Source organism: Dermacentor silvarum, chromosome 11 (assembly GCF_013339745.2).
Source record: "Dermacentor silvarum isolate Dsil-2018 chromosome 11, BIME_Dsil_1.4, whole genome shotgun sequence".
NCBI classification, from domain to species: domain Eukaryota; kingdom Metazoa; phylum Arthropoda; class Arachnida; order Ixodida; family Ixodidae; genus Dermacentor; species Dermacentor silvarum.
In genome coordinates this window covers 587,450-609,548 of record NC_051164.1, presented here as the reverse complement: position 1 = coordinate 609,548, position 22,099 = coordinate 587,450, and the positions used below count along the sequence as shown (strand labels likewise).

The window sequence follows — 22,099 nt, the reverse complement described above, 5'->3', positions numbered from 1 at the left end:
CATACTCGAAGAAATTGAAGGCACATATGCCTTCGGTGAATGTCAGCATTGCTTACACCCATCCAATCAAAGTCATTGCGTGAATGTCAAACAATAGTGCTGCGTACAACCGGGAGCTACAGATCAGCTTATTATAGTGGTCATCAAAAGCAACGCATTTTATTTTTTATTGTGCGCAAATGATTGAGACATAGAACCAATCGCTGTCCGGGCTACCAGCGCTAAAGAAGCGCACGTGAGAGCCGTCAGTTGAACTTGTCAGGCTCGTGTTCAAACGGGAGCAAGACACTTGACAAAGATGCCTTGGCAACCGAAACGGCAATAATTTGTTTTCTCGCTCACCAAGTGCCGCCAGCATGATAGTTGCTCCGTAGGCTTGTGGCCTTTTCTGGTCGCCGCAAACAGCGGAGTTTTTCTACTCCTAAAGGTTTCTTGCTCTGTGGCCCCAGCCAAAAGTTGTGTCACGGCACCCTGTGGCAGCCACGGTAAACTACGCTACACAGCACGACGCTGCCATCTCGAAGGCCGGAGCAGCTGCTGCAGCTACTTGCAGTGCAAAGATTGAATGATATTTCGTTTTTTTTATATTGCACACACACGCATGCACACACACACGTATCGTTTCATTTATTTAATTGAAGATTAGCAAGTATGTGTTACTGAGAATGCGCTCGCAATGGCGAAATCAGCTAATAGCGTTGGTGGGTCCAGCTGCTTTCGATAACACTACATGACGGCATTGCGGAAGCGAGAGCAAGCAACTTTTATCTCTTTTTGACAAGAGATTCTAAATTCCCTGTTTCATGCAGCGCAGTAATATTTGGCTCACATGTTCACAACAGCCTCTACAACAAATCGGCAACATTTTCTTACTATGTTAAAAAAGTATATCAGGGCCCCTTAACATGCACCAACTCTCGGTACACAGGCATCTTATATTACAGAACGTGCCCTTTGAATTGGAGCTGAAAGTCTGGCCAATACGAAACGGGCGAAAAAGGCAAGGAAAGATATTTGATTTAAAATGTCAGTCATGTTTACAGGGTGTAGATAGATATCGTGGTTTCAGCACACAGAATTATTTAATTTTCTCATGTTTAGATATTTGGGGGTAGTTACAATAATGAACCCTGATTGCGTGTTAATGTCCCAGCATTCGATGTAAGCCACTGCACTCTGCAACAAAGGATTCGTTACGAAGCTCTGCCCACAAAACCGTAGTGCACCCTTCACTATGCCTTGTGGGGATCGAGGTGCCTTCCTGCGCCTCGTCTCCCAGCTCGCGTGTGGCGCTTAGCTCGATCTCCGGGAACCGCCGCCGTAATGGCAACATGGCGGACATGGCTAGCGCGCCGGACCTACTTTCCCGCGCAAACCGTGCTTTCCCCCCCCCCTCCGGGATTGGACTTGCCCCGCGAGAACACGTCAGCGGGACGCGCCCTGATTGGCCTCCCGCACGGCGACCTGCGGGCACCCTCTCCACCCGAGCTCTGGTCCGCTGAGCGCTTCCTCGCCGCGGCAGATGCTCACAGACTCGCAACGAGGTGGTTACATGAGACCTTTGTTCTCGGGACACCTCGTTATCGCGCTTGGCGGACTGCTACCCGGTTAGCCCTATCACAGCGGGCGCGCGTACTCGACCGGTCTTGCGGTGAGCCTTGGCCCGTAAGCGCCGTGACTGTAGCACTGTGCTGTATCTTGGGTGAATAAACCCGTGTTTGTTGGCAATCGGACTCTGGAGCCCTCTCGGCGCCATGTCGGAGAGTCGACGAACCCTGCCGTAGCGCCTTTGTGCGTTGCGGAGTGGAGGAGTGGCGTGCCCTTTCCTCGACCGTCGCTCGTAGGGTAAGCCTTGTGCAAACCCATCTCCACAGCCTTCGTGCTGCGAAACATAGCTACCGCGATACACCCATGCTGTAAACAAATCTGACAGAACCCAAATCACGATGATTGTGAGCGTTAATGCGATTATCATTGAAGCAATGTATCGACCCACCATACAGCAACCGCCGAAACGTGCCATGTATTAGGCATGTACGAGGTGTGTTCAAAAAAGAAGCCGAACTTTCGCTTTAACATCTTTATTGTTTATTGTACAACATTTTAACTCTAAATCAGCCAATTAGTTGTGCTGATTGAAAACTTACTTTCACTGCATTTCTTACATCTTCAGAATCATAAAAAGCTTACAGCTGCAGAATTAAGAGTTTTCAGTTCTTTAGTGAGTTTTGTCAAGTTTACAAAATGTCGACTCCATGCGAAAACTCGCTGCAGGAACATCAGATATGCAAACATCAACTATTTCGTGTCTACCAGGCTTGAAAAGCACTTATCCAGCCGACTCGAAAATTATGTATGGCGCAACACTTTGCGAAAAGCAATGAAAGAAGTGAACCCGCTACATACAGTGACATAATCACACCAAGCAAAATACCCAAACATTTACCTTCATACTCGCTTTACTAAAACAATTTGCCTGTCTAATTCAAAGTTGCAGCACTATTTCAATCGGAAGCATTTCAAGATGTATGGGACACATTTTAAATACCCTTACTTTAATCAATGCTTTTGCTGTTGATGCACTATCTTGGTGTACACAATTGTCTACATAGCGTCTGAAAGGATTAAGCATTGTCCCCCTCAAAGTAGTCCCCTCTACTGGTAATACACTATTCCGATCGTTTTTTCCATTTTTGAAAAGCCTCCTGGAACGCACTTTTTCTGGGATGGAGCGCAGGTCTATTGTTGCATTGTCCTGAATCTCGTCTATGGTTTGGAAACGTCCTTTCAACGTGGAAATAGTCTGCTAGGGCTAGGTCCGGAGAATACAGTGGGTGGGGTACAACGGGAGTGTGATGTTTTGCTAAATAGCTGCGGACGAGGAGCGACGTGTGAGCTGCCACATTGTCATGATGCAACATCGAAGTCTGGTTTTCCCACAATTCAGTCCCCTTACTGCGCACAGAATTCCTCAAATGTGCTATAATTTTCTGGTAGACTTCCTTGTTTACCATCTTACCACGTGGTACAAATTCCTGATGGACAACGATTTCACAGTCAGAAAACACGACCAACATCGCCTTGATCTTGGACTGACTCCAGCATGCTTTTTTGGACGAGAAGACTCTGCCCACCCACTGTGACAACTACACCTTCATTTCAATACCATAGCCATAAACCCACGTCTCATTGCCTGTTATGATGTTCTTAAGGAGAGATGGAGAAAGAAATGATCAAGATAAAGGGAAACCACAGGGTCCATTGACACTTCGGCACTAACCCAACGAACAGCTTGTGCATGTGCTCACTTCTGTTGCAATTGATGAGCTGGCTGTAGCTCGCCAACTAACGGTTAGAGCGAAACGCTGCAAATTGCAGTTTGTTGTCTGAACCTGCTGCTACGTGCACTCAGTAGCCGCTGTTCGCTCCCTCTGCCGGTTGGCGCGCTATTTCAAAAGTTCGGTTTCTTTTTTAACACCTCGTAATCAGCTGGGTTGCTCTCTCATGGTTCCCTCTGGACATGCAGCATCATCTAGCGCCATTGCAGCATAGCCTTCGCGTGGCGCATGTGTGAATATACATTCAAACAAGATTATCTGAATGTATATGGCGCAAATTCGGCTCCGCCCAGCACTGGAGAAATTTAAATGGTTCTTTGTTATTGAAGAGGCGGCATGCACTCAGTGGCCCAGTGACCCAAGTTGGTGCGAAACAGGTTTACTGAATGAAGTGCAGCACGTGCCTTGTGGTACATACACAGTGGTGCATAGCCAGGGACCCAAGTTGGTGTAAAAATGGTTCATTGAAGAACGGAACATACACTGTTTGCACAAACTTAGTGTCCCAAGTTAACATCAAAGAGGTTCATTGAAGTGTGCCACATAACTAGTTTCTCACACCCAGTGAAACAAGTTGGGGTGAAAGAGGTTCATTGAAGAACAGCACATAACCAGTAACACTAGCTGGCGTGACACAGGTAAACTGATGAGCGGTACATACCCAGTGTCACATACCCGTGACCCAAGTTGACCCAACAATTGGTTTTGAACCTGATTCCTTCATAATAGCAGCCTGATCCGCTGAACATTAGGCCATGGACTACCTGGTGACCCAAGTTGGTGGGAAAATGCTTAGAGTCACTGACAGACAGCCCCCAAAATGTGCATGAAGTACCGTAAGACTGCTAATACGCAGTCGGAAATACCCACGCGAACGGCCTACAGTTTTAGGCTTCACTACCTTCGGTGTTACTCATTATTTTTTTGTGTCTGTATTTTCATGCTTCTTAGCAAAAACATGTTACTTTCTTGGGCTACGTCATGTTTCAGTGTATGTCATCACTGTTGTACATCACTTCGACTATTTCTTGCTTTGTATCACGTGATTGTTGACAGGTGCCTTGTGCCACGTCCAGGAGATGTGCTTCTGTTAGTCCTAGGCTCCTGCATAACTGTTGTCCAAAATAGACTGAAATTAAGTCACAATCACCTGATCACTTATTCTGCCAATACCAATTGGCACATGCGTCACGTCGCGTAGTGTGTGCGTGCAAAGGCGCATACACGCTCGCACCAGTTTTCATCAGGCTACACAGACGTAGGAATGATGAATGATGCAGACGAGCGCTAGCATACCTTACCAATGTCTTTCACATTGCACTTTTCTCTGCGTACATCTATCCTCGCCATTTTTTCCTTGACAAACATCAAGCATCACCGTCATCTTCATGACATTACTGCGTCGAGGTCTGAGAGTGCGAATTTGCAAAAAAAGAAAGAAAAAAGTGCAATATTGCCAAAATTCATACTTAATACTGTTTGTATTTCCTATGGCATAATTTGAGAACAAGTGTAATGCATAAATCTAACTATTGTGTGACATTGACTGATTCACGGGGCTGAATTTTGCCAAGCAGTACGCTTGTTCTATGAGAAACAAGGTAGTGCAGGACCAAGGAGGTTGAAAAAAAAAATTTCTGGAGTGGCAATGCTGCTTTGAAAATGAAGCCAGGCCACCGCCATCTTACTCGGGGCAAGAGGAGGCATCAGGGAATAGTGGAATATAGGAACGCCGGCTTTTCGCCTCTTTGATGTTTCGCCTCATTTCCACTCCTGCTATAGCCCTGTGTAAGGGCTGGTAGTATCTGTAAATAAAATAAATAGATGGCCAATTTCGCTGTAAAGATCCTATTAAATGTACACCCTTGTTTCACAGGTTTTAGGAGCAAAGCTGAATGCATTGGTGCATTTTTTTAGAGTTCTTGATATCAACACTTAGCCAAATATAATATTTTAGCAAGAATCAACGACCTTTTATTTTACAATTAGCCTAGCGTTTACATTCGCACAACAAAAACACTCAAGGTGTGTGTGGACTGCAGCCTGCGTGGCACTCTTTCAGAGGCGAAGTCAGGACAAGCGCTGGCTTCAGCTCTGCTGTTAAACATTAGTGGGCACCGCCACTCCAGAAGCTTTTCTTTCCAACCTCCTTGTGCAGGACTCAGAATTAATTATGACCAGCTGCGGTTCTTTGACGGGTGTCTAAAGTAAAGGAGGTTTTTTGCATTTCATCTCTATCAACTTAAGGCTGCTGCGGCTGGGAACTAAACCCCCGACCTCATGCTCAGTAGCAGAACACCACACCCACTGCGCTACCATGGTGCGTGCCATACATAACAGTAATATTGTGACCAGTACAGTTTATGGAGTCAGTACATGTTGCATAGGATGAAAACTAACACAATCATATGCATCATCTTTATTTGTAATAGCATTTAAATTACAACTTCATTAAAGATTCGCTTCACACATGTAGATCACAGCATGGGCTTTGGAGAGTGTATAATTTCTTTTTTGCGTGCTCTTTCAGGAACCCTGGCTCCACCAATGCAGCACAACCAACGCCTCAACGACAACGCAAACTCAAGGGTGAAGGACCGCACGTCTGTCACGTGTGTAAGAAGACGTTCGCCCGCAGGTCATGCGTCCAACGACACTTGAAGACTACGCATGAGGGCGAAAGGCCATACCAGTGCCCCATCTGCGAAAGGAGGTTCGGCCAGAAGGTGTCACTCACGTGGCACCAACAGACACACACGGGCGAAAAACAGTACGAGTGTTCCGTGTGCAAAGGCAAATTCGCGTCTAAGAAGTCCCTCAGTGCGCACCAGCTGACACACACCGGTGCGAGGCCGTACAAATGCCCCAACTGTCCGGCCGCGTTCGCCAGGAACGACACATTGACCTGTCACCTGCTGACGCACACTGGAGAGCGACCACACAAATGCGACGCGTGTGGTGCAACGTTTTCCGACAAGGCGGCGCTCAGGCGTCACCGCCTCATTCACGTGCGTCAGGAGGTGGCCTCCGCATTTGCATCGGCACGCCATTCCGATCTCAAAGTCCACGGTCAAGCACCCGTCGCCTCAGATCACCCACGCTTGTCTGAAACTTCTTCCCCCCTTATCACTCCACAGGAGGGCGACAATCATGACGAACAGATGCATGAGAACGAGAAGTACCCTTACCACTGCCGTCCGTGCGGCAGGAACTTCGTTCGGAGGGAAACGCTCGCTAGTCACATCAAACAACACTCCGGCGGAAAGGTGCATGCCTGCAGTGACTGCCCAGTCACGTTCGCTCATAAGAGCCACCTGGACCGACACAAGCTTCAGCACACCGGCATGAAACCCTACGAATGCAATGTGTGTGGTCAAAGGTTCACTCGGCCCTGGGGCCTGTCGCGTCACTTGCGAGATGTTTGCTTTGCTAGGGAGAAAACTGCAATAGGGGCGCAGGTGACTGACGAGGCTTCACTGAGCCGCCACCATATCCCGGCATCGTCCGAAGATGATGGAAACACTGCTTTAGGACTTCGTCTGTTCTACTTGGAGATGGCTGGTAAGACTTCACCAAGTAGCCGCCAGACGCCACCACCATCTGAAGGTGACGATAACACTGCTTTAGGGCTTGCCCTGTTCCACTGTGAGGTGGCTATGAAGGCTTCGCCTAGTGAACGCCAGACACCACCGCTATCAGAAGGCGAGGATAACACCGCTCTAGGACTTGATCTGTTACACTATGAGGTGGCTGACAAGGATTCCCCTAATGGCCGCCAAACACTACCACCATCCGAAGACGACGGAAACACTGCTTTAGGACTTGAACTGTTCTACTGTAATGGGGCTGGCAAGGCTTCGCCGAGTAGCCGCCAAACACTACCACCATCCGAAGACGACGGAAACACTGCTTTAGGACTTGAACTGTTCCACTCTGAGGTGGCTGGCAAGGTTTCGCCGAGTGGCCGCCAAACGCTACCACCATCCGAAGACGACGGAAACACTGCTTTAGGACTTGAGCTGTTCCACTGTGAGGTGGCTGGAGAGGATTCACCGAGCAGCCGTTAAATGCTACTACCGATCGATGGTGATGGAAACACCACTTCAGGACTTGAGCTGTGCCACTGTGAGGTGGCTGGAGAGGCTTCGCCGAGCAGCCGTTAAACGCTACTGCCGATCGATGGCGATGGAAACACCGCTTTAGGACTTGTTTTGTTCAACTGCGAGCTGGCTGGCAAGGCTTCGCCGAGTGGCAACCAGACGCCACCACCATCCGATGGCGATAGAAATACCGGCTTAGGGCTTGAACTGTTCCACTGTTAGATGGCTGGAGAGGCTTCACCGAGCAGCCGTTGGTTAAATGCCGCTACCGATCGACAGCGATGGAAACATCGCTTTAGAACTCTATCTGTTCCACTGTGGCGTGGCTGGCAAGGCTTTGCCAAGTGGCCGCCAAATGCTACCACCATCCGAATACAACGGAAACGCCGCTTCAGGACTTGAACTGTTCCACTGTGGTGTTGCTTGAGAGACTTCGCCAAGTGCCAACAAGACACCACCACCATCTGATGGCGATAGAAACACCGCTTTATGACTTATCTATTCTACTGTGTTGTGACTGGAGAGCCTTCGCCGAGCAGCTGTTAAATGCCATCACTGATTGACGGTGATGGAAACACCGCTTTAGGACTTGAATTGTTCCGCTGTGAGGTGGCAGGCAAAGCTTCGCTGAATGGCCGCCAGACGCCACCACCACCCAACGTCGATGGAAAGACAGGTTCACAATTTGGTCCGTCCTTTTCTGAACCGACCAGCGTATCCTTCAAGAAGATGGCTATCAAGCTTTCACTGAAGAGCCATGAGACATCTCTATCATCCGAAGCTGACTGAGGCCGGTTGAGGACTTGGTACGTTCCATATGGGTCGATGGGCGCATTCATGTTGGCGACGTGGCTCGACGTGCGAGATTGTGGGCAGAGAGAAATTAGTTGTGTTGGCAAGTTTGTTGCTGATTTATGGTCGGCAAAGTTATACCTATATTTGCAGGTTCAAGCAAACGCCCACTTTGCACAAAATACTGACACTGGACAGAATGTCTTCCATTCATTGCAGTGACGAATGAACCAGCCAAGCATCATGTCTAAATTATACTTCTATTACTGAATATGTTGTGAAAAGTTTATAAGAACTTGCGCTGAATACATATTCATAGGAGTCCTTTATATAAGTTCAGTGCCCTGTTTATTTAGGGAAATTCATGAAATGCTAGTGCATCTTCCTTTTTCTTTGATAATCTTTTCATGTATTTATTACACAGATATGCTTGAAACTGTATGTTCAGTCAAGCCCGGATGAGCATTAAAATATTTATTCTGCAGAGTAGGGCCGTTCGGTCTGAATAATGTGCGATCATTAAATTCAAATGAACGCTATGCGTGAGAAGACTGACTTGTTTAAAATAGGCTTTGTAGTTGTCAAGTTATCAAATCAAATCAAATTTTATTTCACATCCAATACATGATGTAGGCGGCACAGACAAAAAGCCAAAATTAATTCAGCTTGACAGGGGTCTGCGCCCCTTTCAAAATTGTGTAAAAGTAAAGAAAACAAGAATTAGCAACAGCAATCAGGCATTGTACAGTTGCAGGAGAGAAGTCTAAATATACACAATGAAAAAAGTGTAGTTCAAGCAATGTAATACAGGGAAAATCATCATTGTTCCAGAACTGTAAGGAATGAAGTAGATAATCAGAAACCAAGTGAATTTAACAAGGATGGTAATGGAGTGGGAGAGTAGCTGTGTTCCGTAATTTGTGCGTGTGCGGGTTATGAACCAAGTCGCATTATGACGAGTGTTGTATTTTTTAATATTCTTGCGTAAGCTAGATAGGTGCTCAATAAAGTGACCCCCTTGCTTTCTTTCTGTAAGGTACCATTGCAAGAGCAATTCATTGAATAGCAAGTTTACAGGACAAACTTGAAGTTTCTTAAAAAGTGGTTCAGTGTGTGCTTCATAAGCTGAGTTGCTAATAGTAGCACGCTCAGCTTTTTTCTGCAGCTTTTTTCTAAGTAAGAGTATAATTACAATTGAAAAAAAATATGCCATTGGTTTACTTGCTTTGGCTTTGGCCCACTAAGGTATGTTCTCATGTTCGTAGTGTAGCACTAGGTGCGAGTACTTTTGAGTGTCTGAGTGAATCTTGATTGAGATCGGTGCTGATCAATGGCTGGTATATACGGTCATTTACAAGCACTCATGGCGTCGATCGACACAGTCTCGCTTTGTCAATTATAATCAAGATTCTTGAGCGTCATTGAAGGCTTCTGGGACCAGGACCAATATATTGAGAATTCGAAATAGTGTCGTGTTTCTAACGGGCCTTACTAAGAACTTGAAGCAGATCCACCTCGATGAGGATCAGATATTCTGGTGATGAGGGTATATATCTCCTAAAGATGTCAGTTACATTTAGAGCTTGTACGGCAGTTATTTTTTTGTTACCTTCTTGGCAACGATTCAATCCTTCAATAAATAGACCATTGGCCACAAGGAGTGCAAGAAGAAATCTGGTGAGTGGTGTGGGGGATGGTGAAGAAAAGTTGCTTGCCGCAGCCACAACTGAACAGAATTCAAATGGATTTCAAAAGAAAAGTTAAGGTCCTTGGCAATCATTATCGATAGTTTCTGCCTGAATTTCTTTCATCGTGGTCCTCAGGATGTGCACAGTTTACGAGGTGATAATTTTTTAAGTTTTCCTGAATTTTGAAAAAGGTGGCTGTGGCAGATAGCATAATTCTTGCTCTTGAGCTGGATCATTGGAAGAGGCGGACATTACTAGTACGAGAAATCTGCACACATTCAACTAATTAACCAAACACCAATTAACTTAACATTATGGCACATTGCAATTTACAAATTGTGGTCGGTAAGCTTGGAAGACGTATCCATTTAAAATGAATCTCGAGGATGACACCAGCTTCGCAATATTACTTCTCAAAGTGTGGGACGAACAACATGTGTGTTCCAGGTACTTTTGTGCTTTAATGCATAATAAAATTGCTTTTGTTAAAGTGGGACAGTGCATTTTTACGGAGAATTTTATGACGCATATCTCTAAATTTGTCTTATTTTTGGCAATTCATTCCAAGCTGATATGCCTTGCAAGCTCACCGGCTACAACTCGTGAATTCCAATATGTGCCATAAAGTCATTAAAAAGTTAATTAGTGATGTGTTTAAATTGTTGAATGTGCCGAGGTGGGACTCCTGCGCCATTGTAAACAATGTTACACATGAGATGTGAATTGATATATAGAATTTGTTGGCTTTGGATGCTCTAACGGATGCAGTTTACAGTACTACGATCTGTCTTTTTAGTGCAGAGCTAGGAATTTGTTAACTTGGTGCTCCCACTTTTTTTTTTTTTTTAACTTTCCAATTTTTGAAAGTTCCCTTTAAAAATTTCAGGCCCTAAATCAATATTCCGCTTCCAACAGTCACTAGAATTGACTTTCTCAAACGCAACAAAGTTCATTAAAATCGGCTCAGTGGTTATCTCGGAAACGCATTTTTGCGATTTACATGTATTTGAACAGGTAACATCGCAGTTGGCCCCGAGCTAAAGCTTCCTCCTAACACCGCTCACTCGCGCTCCTACTCTCATCCATCCACGCTCGCAGTCAGCAACACGTTCATATGGGAAACCAGCGCTGCCCAAGGGGCACTGGTGAAAAAATGAAGTCCCTTGATAATTTGAAAGTACCGCCACCCTTTGAACTCTGCCGCCATGGAGGTAAAACCGCCGCCGCGCGACCTCCTCCCCCCCCCCCCCCCCCCCCCCTGAATGTGTCTGCCATATTGTCGATAAAGACCGCTTCAGGCCACTATAAAGCATCGCTTGTAACGGCTTGGCTCTTAATCTTAACCGGGAACCTTTTCTCTCAGGTGATTGCTCTACATACATGACGCGTAGTCGGGTTAAAAGCCGTGTAGAATGCTTTTTCTGGGCGGCTATTTCGGAGAACGGTGAAAGTAGAAGTAAAACTTTTTCGTAAAAAATGACACCTAACTTTTCCTTATACGCATTACTACAATGCCCATATTTGAGTAGAACAAAACTAACCAGATCAATAAGAAGCTTAATGAAAGCTTCGCAGGTAGTACCGTATTCTAACGTACTGATTTATATATAAAGTTGACACCAATTACCAATATTGCTGTTCCGTGTAAAACGACATGTCTGTCATCAGGCGCGGATCCAGGGGGATGTCCGGATGTCCTGACCCCCCCCCCCCCCCCCCCCCCTCAGATTTCTGCATCGCCCCCTCGCTGACAGGGGGATGGCCCTGTCGCCAAGAAAAAAGAATATGGCCACCAGCATTCTTCAAAAGTATTTTTCGTGAGTACCAGTGGTATCAGCCATGTAGAAGTAAAGCTAGCTCACTCACAAGCTTAGTTGTATTCCGTAGGAGTGTGGTGTCGCGAAGTTGCCGTAGTTATTTTTTCTCATGAACACCTTGGACCTCCTGGCGCCTGCCGTGCCTTACTCGTCCCGTCGGTGGCGTCGGATGAACGAGGGGACGTCCCTTTTGCCAAACACGCCGAGGTCCGCTCGAGCGCCTTCGCGCCTGATAAACGTAGTTTCCCCTTGAGGTGTCAACGGTTGCCTCATTGGCTAGCTGTCATCGGTTCCACGACCAAACTGCTTAATGAGATCTCTTGCTGAAGTGTTCATATATAAATAATAACAACTAACAGCTAAACTAAGAACTACGCATAGGCAACTTTTTCAAACTGTAGCACTCATTGTGATCACATTTACACGTTGACAATATCCAGTACGAGCACAGTACCGTTCGTACGCTACAAGTTTTAGGGGCGAAGCTCCTTAGGGTGTGGGTCTGTCCCTCCTCTGTAGTAGTAGTAGTAGTCGTCGTAGTAGGTAGCCACGTCTACTTTTATTAGAAAAAAAAATTCCGAGAGTTGTGGCCGTAGCGCAATCGAACCAGGGACCCCTCGCTTCTGAACGCGTGGCGCTAACCACTACGCCACGAAGCGCACATGGACAGACGCACCACGATGGCAATAAATACCCAACATTAACGAAAGACTGCGCGTTTCTAACGCGTTTGTGCTAGCGCGTTACGGCCCGTGCAAGAAGCTGGTGTAAGACGCTGTGGCCTCTCCGCCTTACCCCCGTATTCATAAACGCTGATGGCGTCGGCAAACGCGGTGCACGTTCCGGCATGTGTAAACGGCTGCGTAAGACGCTGTGGCCTCTTCCCCTTAGAGTACTGCACGTTTCTAACGCGTTTGTGCTAGCGTCCCCTTAAGCGGGAGATGGTGCAATTATAATGAAGGGCGCTGTTATAAAATACGAATGACGTCACATATGGCGCGTGTCATTGGTGGAAGTCAATCGTTCGATTTAGTGCGGCGAGACTGGGCGAATTACACGGAAGATTCACGGTTTACCGATGAATCCCTCCGGAGCTTCGCCCACTCATCATCATTCACCCCGTGGATATGCGGTGTTTTTTTTTTCATTGTAACTTCGCAGTTTTATTGTCGTACATTAAGCATAGGAGGCTCAAGCCCACCGGATCCGTTTATCTGAGTGGGCGTTCTCGCGGAGCGGGGCGAAGCCTCGAGCCACGGCTGCGAAGTGGGGGAGCGTGACGTCAGCGGCCAACGCCAGCGCGCGGGCCTAGGACGGCGTCGCGTGGTTAGAGAAACGGGAGCAGATGCGCGCCTTGTGTAAAAGGATGACGTCGCGTGGGAAACAAAACATGAAGACGCTGGCTCGCGCTCTCGCCTACTACGCCACATTGTTATTCTTGTAGGTGGCGTCGTGAGTCTTCATACGCGGTGATTAGCATATCATAAACAACCAGCGTAGTGGTTGCTGGGTTGGAGCGGACCGTTACGCCCGTATTCAAGAACGTTCCTCTAGTCAACACACCACCACGACTCAAGAGAGAAGATATGGCACCGCCATCCCTCCACAGTCGTGGTCACTGAGCTTCATGATCATTCACGGGAATTCATGAGAATTGTCGCGTCTTTATTCTCGATTATTCTGCGCAGTACGACAATTGAAATTTGGAGTCTGATATCTCGGAGCACGGACACGCTAGAAGAATTCTTCCGACTGATACTGTGTAGAAACTCGACTGTCTCTAAGTTTTCAATACAAACAAACCCACTTACTGCAGCAAACAAAAAATAATTGTTCAATTTTAGTTAATTGGGCTGCTCACATCGATAATTATCATCTCACTTTGTGCCCCCTTAGCCACATAACTTATTTGCACAGGTGGTCTTCGCATGCCTCCCAGTGCATAACTTTAAGAAAACCATAAAGCTTAGTTTTTAGCACCCTGTATTATCAGGCGCAGCCGCCAAGCACATGGCTGTATTGGGTAACGTCCTTTTCCTATAAGCTCGGAGAAACCGATACCTGGCTTCGCTACAGGTCTTCTTCCTCTTTCTGGGGTTTTACGTGCCAAAACCAGTTCTGGTTATGAGGCACGCCGTAGTGGAAGGCTCCGGATTAATTTTGACCACCTGGGGTTATTTAACCTGCACTACAACGCAAGAACACGGGCGTTTTTGCATTTCGCCTCCATCGAAATGCGGCCGCCGCGGCCAGTATTTGATCCCGCGATCTCGTGCTCAACGCCTGAGCTGACTGAGCCACCACGGAGGGCTACAGGTGTTGCTTTAGCCGTATAAAACGGGGGTTTATCGTGAGGAAAAACGGTAAACTTCGGTCAATAAGAAATGCTATCATCATCATCACCATCATAATCATCATCATCATCATTGACAGAAGCTGACCCCCCCCCCCCCCCCTCAGAAAAAACCTGGATCCGCCCCTGTCTGTCATAACTATGTACCAGAAGAATGTAAAGTTTGGAGCGAAACATCGTACAATTAAAATTTTTGATGCTGAATTCGAAGACATTCTTTTTACGCAAAATTTATAAACGGACACGGTGCACATCTGCTTTGCAAAAGCAGTAACCCCTGCAACTCTATATAGCTACGATATCCAAGCAGGAAACTTTCACTATTCACGCAGTTTGGAAAAAGACACTGCACTTTAGGCGTGACAGCAGAAAGCAGCCAAAACATCCTTGACGAAGTACGACGGACCAGCTCAACCTGGTCAACCGAGCGAGAAGGGCAGCTAAGGCCGCTGGACTCCTGGACTGAGGGGACCACCCACTGCAGAGCGGAGGAGCTACCTACGCTTGCGTGCTCTTTTGATTAAAATTTATTCTCTCTCTCTCTCTCTCTCTTGACGAAGCACGGCTGGCGCGCCCTATACAGTCAGTATGCACGAAACGAACGAGCGCGCGTGGCAACTAAGCGAGCCGACGCGAGCGGCGTCCTCGTCGTGACGTCACTCGCGAGAGGGCGCCACTCCAACTTCTCGCCGCTAATAGGCTAGGTTCCAGGAGATCGCGTCCGACAACGTGCAACCGAAGTAATTAGACCGGAAGTAGATAACAATCTCAGACGCGTCGTACCACCTTGAGGCGTCGGGATGGCGGCGTTTGAACAGCGAAGCTGTTTAAGCCGGAGGTTGGCCCGTATTGAGGGCGAGCTCCACCACTGGAAAAGCTGGCGCCACCGTCGGCGTGACGTGGTATGAGTGAGGCATCACGAGGATACAGCGGACGCGTCGTCTGCTTCGGAAGCGCCGAAGCGAGCTGAAAACGAAAGTTTATGCCCACCTGCGCTACGGTTCTGATTAAGTGGGGATGTTTTCCCGCTTCGGGTGTCTGCTTCACAACACTTCGAAGCACTATAATAGGTAATGGCTGCCTTTGAAGACGTCCGACATGGTAGGGTATTGCTTGGTACCGCAGTGCCGGACGCGTACGCAACGGAGCCCGGTGTCAGCCTTCACACGTATACCGCAGGCCAAGAAGCTGCGTGTAGCTTGGATTGGGAAACTTAGAACCGGCAAGCAGCCATCGGTTACAAGTCGGGTGTGTATCAAGCACTTCCGCGAGGAAAATATCTGCTACTGCGTTGGGGCTGCGATGTTCGGTGAGCAGCAGAAAGCGCGCACTGAGAAGCTCGCCCGCGCGTGCTGCCCGGTTAATGTCATGAAGATTTAGTCATGAACTTGTTGATGCTAGATACTGGCAAGTTCACCATAATGGGAAGGGAACGGTAATAAGCACATTAAAAAAAAAGTCATGGCATATGCTCATGTTTGTTTTAGCATTAAACAATGAATGTACTGGATTAACAAAAAGAAGCACCGGGAAATGTCTCGCTGAGAAGACCGAAAAACATACGGTGCGACGCAACTTGAGAAATAACGATATTGAAACGTCCAAGAATTTAGAAGAAATGAAAAAGACGATTAAATGGTCGCGATGGCACATCACAAGTCGCTCTATAGCGTCGAAGTCCCTAGTTATAATGAAATTATTTTAACACGAAAGTGTTTTATGCCGGGGTCCACCAAGACTTCACGACATACGTCACACGAACATAATACAAAGAAAGAAACCAGAAGAAAAAGTTCCACAAACATGCAAAATTTGGAAATCGAACCCACGACCTCTCGGTCCGCGACGATAGATCGCCGAGCGTTTAACCCATTGCGCCACAAACGCATTTGCAGAGAGCTACACAGACGCGCCTTATATATCTAACACTCCTCCGTGTACCCGCGCTCTTGCTCGGGGCGGTGCCGCCGCCTACGAGCAGAAAAGAGAAGTACTGCATTATGACACTAACGCGCACCGACAGTGAACGCTTCGGTGGTCTCAGCACTACGACGCCTTGATGCCAGCATTCGAAGGGACGCTGGCATCAAGAAGCACTACCAACGCGTTCTCGCAGAAGCACTACTAGGTGGCGTTCACCGTACTCAGCACAGCGGAGCGTGGCCTCCGCAATTAGCTCTGAAAATGTTTCTGAAGTTGATCGCGGAGGCTGCAATTACGACGCGCTGTACGCGCTGATTTGACTCGGTGACGATTCAGTTACGTGCTTTGTCTTGCGCGTTGTATTAGTGTGTCAGTTACGTGCTTCGTCTTTCGCGTTGTGCTAGCGTGTGCAGCGTAGTGCAGCTTCCATATGCACGACGGTTGCTCATGGTCATCGACGTTGGTAGTCGTGATGGAGGAGACGTGCCACCAGGCGTCAGCGTGGGTGCATCAACGCCTAAGGGCGCTTTAGCCACAAAACACCAATAGACATTATATATCAATGTGCAATAAATATTACACTACTTCTGTGAAGACACGTTTCACTTTCGTGTTCTATACCGATTCCTATATAAGAGGGATCAACCACATTTTTTGAACTGCTTTGATAGCGTCCACGCAACAATGGTTGCTTACGTACTGTCAAATGTTCATATGCTGCGGCTTAAAGATCACGGCACGATCCGAAAACGCGATCGCAGCGATGCATGCAGATGCGAAGTCGGTCTCTGCGAACCCGTGCGATCGCTGCATTGAGGCTTTATTCTGTTATGGTCCACCTGGTTATACAGACAGCACACTATAAGAACATGTTTCGCATAGTCTGCTCTCAGCGATTGCCTACCAGGCAAGAAGACGCGCACGCAAGAAGCCGGTTTGGGGGACTCGATCACGGCAACCGCGCGCTATGGGCGTTCACTGTACGTATTCGGTAAAGAGATAGCGTTTGTAAACCATTCTGTGTCTTCTGTTTGACCAACATTATTATTTTGACAGTAAGAAACTTCCCTCGTTTGGAGAGTAGTTACATAAATGGCCAGGAGGGCTCCCGCGTGTTTTTATTGAGCGCCGGCAGCCAAACCTGTGAAGAGCGCGCCGCGTTATCTCTCATACTGCGCAAGCGAGGCGCTTCCGACAGATGGCGACTCCGTAACTCCTCGCCCCCAATAGCGTAGACCAGAAACCGCCTGGCGATGACGTCACTGCGCGTTGCTTAGCAACCACTTGGCACAGCTGCGCCTCGCTTCGCCGCCGCGCCGAGCTGCTACGACTGCGCACCTGCTCCGTCTAGCCATAACGTCACTTCGCGTCGTCTAGCAACCACATGTGCTTCGCTTAATTCGCCTAGACATGTCAACGCATCGCCAGGCCGCGTCCTGAAGCGCGTCGTGCGGCCAAGCGAGAATCTGCGTGTCGGCGGCAAGCCGATCCGGAATACCATAGCTGCAGCCGAGAACAGGCGACGTCGAGTCCAAGGTCCCGAGTTTCGAGAACGTGAGAGTCTGCGTTTGAATATCCAGCGTCATCGGGATAGCGACCCTGGCTGTAGCTTGGTCGATCACAAGCTCCGCTGTTTGCTCCAGCCTTGCACCACTAGTGCAAGGCTGCGCTCAGTTTTTTTTTTTTTTTTTTTTGAACTTCAGTGTCGTAAAACAATTTCAGACGCGTCGCGCCACCTTGTGGCGTCGTATGAAAACGTCGAGATGGCGGCGTTTTTAATTCTAAATCAATTTCTTCATTACTTAACGTAGGTCACCCTGGCGGCCACGTGAGCGCGTCAGCGCTAGTACGCACGCTCCGCCACGCCAGGACCGCGAGGCGGAAAGAAATGCGAACTGTCCATGTGGCCCCGATCCCGCAAACGTGGAACGTTTCACCGGAGCAACGTTCAATCACCACATTAACAGCTTCGCTGGTCATCCACTTTCACATAGTGGAATGGCACTGAGTGTTTTTCTTTTTCGTTAGCGCCATTTTTCTCCTTCGCGCGGCTGGCTCGGCTCAGTGAGCGATGCACGCTGTGTTTCCTGCAGTGTTGGGCTAGCGCGCTATGCCGTGCTGTAGCGCATATAACTCCATCAAGGAAGGAAGGAAGGAAAGAGTGGAGAAGGAAAGGCAGGGAAGTTAACCAGTTCAGCACAACCGGTTTGCTACCCTACACATGGGAGCGGGGTGAGGGGGAATGAAAGATGGGGAGGAGAGAGCATCAAGAAGCCTGAAGATGGTTACGCAGTATTTACGATACCACAACGAAAGTGTGGCGGCTTGCGGAAGAAGCAGTGGCTACACAACATTGTCCGAAAGGACTTTGTTCTCACAAAGAACATTGCTTGCGAGGTAAGCGCCTTTCTTATTGCTCGTATCAAAGCATACCCTAATGCTGCATTTTTTTTTTTCATTCTTCCGGCCTGCTCATCAGCGTTTTTGCTGCGACAATTTGTACGTTGCATAAATATGGGGTTGTCCTCAGTATGCTGAATATTCTGCTGGAACTCTATCAACTCGCACGTCGTACACTGTTATTCAGTCGGAAATGCAGCACTATAGCTTCTGCTTTCCGCTGTGAACAATTATGTGCGATGGTACAGCCTCTCGATCGCACTTTTCGTGATTGTATGGATCCGTTACCTGTTTTACTGAAAATCGAAATAGCGGCTTGTAGAGGAGCTTTCTTTCCAGCTTACATAGATGCGTGCGTCAGCCTACAGATCTTTGGTTAACTTTCAACTCCGGCTATATATCCGATATTAAGCACACAAGGGCATTTGCTAACGTTAGCGCTGGCACCATATATTACTCCTTTCCAGATTCCACGTACCACTTCAAATTTATTGTGGCCCCAAAGTGCTCTATGTTTCATTATTGCTGCATTATTACGCTTCCATTTTATTTTCGGATTATTTGGTGGGTGCTTGAGTAAGTATTTCCTTCGTTTATGTATACGCCGAGGTACTTGTATTGCTGGACTGCGGGTGTGACTTTCTGTTCAATTGACACCACGTAGTTACATGTCTCTTCATTAAGATCGATCATAGTTCCCGATTTATCTGTGCTAAACTTAAGGCCTAGATTTGTAGCTGCGTTGCTACACATATTCGCAAGTGGGCGTATATCTCTCTTTCATTGTCCGATAGTAGCACTATGTCGTCCGCATACATCAGTCCGGGGACCTTCTGTTGCACCATTTATCCAATTATGCATGCAGGATAAATGAAACCCTAATTCACTGCTTTCCAGTCGTCTTTCAATGCCCTTCACATACAGCGCGAACAACCGTGGAGAAAGAGGACATCCTTGCTTCAGACCTTGGTGAATTTTCACCGCGTCAGCGTGCCCGGACATGGTGCGCCATCAGCGGCGCTACAGCGAAGGCGCGCGTGTATGATGGGTCTGTCTGGTGCTGGGGGCATAGAGTCCACCATCATCTTGGCTACTGTGTAGCTCAGTGTAAACAGTCCCGCCTTGTGACGTTTTACGTAACAATATAAATTCTAACAAGATACGTGGGTCAGATTCCGCCCAGCCTCAAAACAGTTTTCAACGTTTCTGTTTTATTATTTTTTTTTATCAGTGAAGAGCGGCACATACCCAGTGACCCAAGTTGGTGTGGGTGATAGATAGATAGATAGATAGATAGATAGATAGATAGATAGATAGATAGATAGATAGATAGATCTATACGAAAGAATGCATGTAATATTGAGAATGCTCATCGCTATAAAAGCGAAGGGAATGGCTCTTGCGGCGAGCTGGCTTGGGCGCCACATTCGTCCTAGTGTTTTTCCTTCCACCGTGGCTTCTTTGGTGTGAAAGAGCCATATCTATCAGGGCGATGCTTTAGCGGGCTGTGTAAGCCGAAAGTAATTGCAGAGCTGAAGACAGGTCATAAACACCGCCATATTGGGTCTCGCGACAGCGCCCGCCATTGAGCTCCTTCTGATCGGCGTTTGCTCGCTTGTTTACAATCGCCACAACGGCCGCAAGCATGACTCAGACAGCCGCTCATTGGGCCACAATGCTGAGCAGTGAGCGGGTAGACGACACGATACTTTAGTACTACGCTGCAGAGGCAGTGTAAGTATGCCTTTCATTTATCCGTTCTGTCTGCACTGCAATCTTATTATACAGGGTGTTTCAGCGAACACTTTCAAAATTTATTTAAGGTTGCCTGTGGCAGATAGCCCAATTCTAGTTAATGAGATGTTCTAGCTACTAGAAGAGGCGGGCATTACATGAACAAAAAATTGAAATGCATAATCGACTAATCAACAAAATTCACTAATTAGGTTCTTAACTAATTACTTAATTGGTGGCCCATATTGCAATTAAAAATCGTAGCCGTGGAGTACGCAAGGCGGATTCACTTGGAATTAATTCTCAGGATGACACCAGCTTCGAGATATTAACTCCCGAACTTTGCGGAGAAATGCATTGGCGTTCCAGTTAATTTCGTGCTTGAATGCATAAAGCGACGTTTTGTTAAGAACGTAACTGGAACGCCAATGCATTTCTCCGCAAAGTTCGGGAATTAATATCTCGGAACTGGTGTCATCCCGAGAATTCGTTTCAAGTGGATCCGCCTTGCGAACTCCAAAGCTACAATTTGTAAATTGCAATATGGGTCATCAGGTAATTAGTTAAAAACTTAATTGGTGAATTTTTGTTAATTATTCGATTATGCATTTCAATTTCTTCTGCAAGTAATGTCCGCCTCTTCGAGTAGACCAGCTCATGAACTAGAATTGTGCTATCTGCCACAGGCAACCTTTAAGAATTTCTGAAAGTGTTCGCGGAAACACCCTGTATTGTAGTGTGCAAGCTACTGGCTGAGGGCGACGTATGTTGCAGCCCGATGTTTGCTTTTACCCTTTATTAATGCGAAAGCATTGTATGTCCCGTGAGGCAGAAAAGCCGGCGTTGTCCTCAACGATTGCTACCAAAAATCATTATCAGCATGGTTTAAGGTTGGTACAAATTAGAGCAAGGTGAATTAGCATGGATTGAGGTAGATTAAGGTTGGTAAAAATTAGAGAAAGGTGGATTATATTGAGATAAGATAGATTAAGGTTGGCACAAATCAGAGCAAGGTGGAATAAAGTGGATTAAGGTTGGTACAAATAAGAACAAGGTGGATTAATGTAGAGTTGAGATTTTTGTGAAGGACACGTGACAATGTAGGACGTCACGTATCACCAACGTAACCAATTAACTGGAGAAATCATAATGCTTGCGCATTCAAATCACGCGTATGGATAGTTAAGTGACTGTCAATTTTTATCCATTCTTTACAGCGGTAGGTTTGTGAAGCTGTCACGGTACTGCGACCGTTGTCGTTCACTGCATGTGTAACAACTTCGTTCGGGAATAGGAATGTGTGCGCGCAAAAAAAAAAAAAAAAAAAAAAAGCCTGTTGGCGACCTGCTCCCACCACGGTGGTTGGTTCCGGTCGACCGCGTCATTCTTGTCGCCTGCTCAGATAACCTGGGCATGGTTGTCTGATTACTTAAAGCGCAGATTAAAATGTATTCGCGTACGCAGAACAAAAAATGATTGACGCGAAGTTATCTGTGCTGTATGTGTTCATTGACGGTATTCGGCGGTGATTTTTAACAGCGGAGCTGTTTAAGCCGGGCGTGATGTGTCTGCTGAAGCCCCCCCCCCCCAAAAAAAAAAAAAAAACCTCGCCGAGCGAGAGCGTCGCCTAGCAGCCACCTCGCAATGCGGCGGTGCTTCGCCTCCTCTCCGTGCCGTGCACATGTTGCCATGACATGGCGCGTTAAGGAGAGGTACAGTGCCTAGAAAGTATATTCTAGGCACTGTAGGAGAGGGAAGGAGAGCATGCGCGCGGCGCGCGCCATGCTCGGGAGAGAGAAAGAGAAAATGAGAGCGAGAGAGAGAGAGAAATTGTAGCAGCACTAACGAGGCAACGCACAGAGCTGCTGCCGACGCCGTCCGCGTTTCTCCGTTTCCCCGCGTTCGCGCCGAACGCGGTGTCCGTGACTGCAGCAGGCGCATCTGGCGGCGGCTC

The 22,099-nt window shown here is 47.4% G+C and overlaps 1 protein-coding gene and 1 long non-coding RNA gene across 11 annotated transcripts in view; both read left to right on the top strand.

Annotated features, from left to right (window-relative positions):
- LOC125941466 (uncharacterized) overlaps window positions 1-22,099 on the top strand; it is a 208,884-nt gene that overhangs the window by 96,461 nt on the left and 90,324 nt on the right. The window lies entirely within an intron of this gene.
- Window positions 1-22,099, top strand: part of LOC119433724 (zinc finger protein 501-like) — a 58,991-nt gene that overhangs the window by 13,204 nt on the left and 23,688 nt on the right. For 4 of the 10 annotated variants that reach the window (XM_049658794.1, XM_049658797.1, XM_049658796.1 and 1 more), the window contains 2 exons: window positions 5,869-7,372; window positions 7,661-9,263. In XM_049658794.1, the coding sequence (XP_049514751.1) occupies window positions 5,869-7,372; window positions 7,661-7,840 (1,684 nt within the window). In that variant the 3' untranslated portion in view covers window positions 7,841-9,263. Of the gene's footprint in view, window positions 1-5,868; window positions 9,264-22,099 lie in introns of those variants that run through there. The other 6 variants (XM_049658801.1, XM_049658800.1, XR_007464346.1 and 3 more) reach the window with 5 other exon arrangements.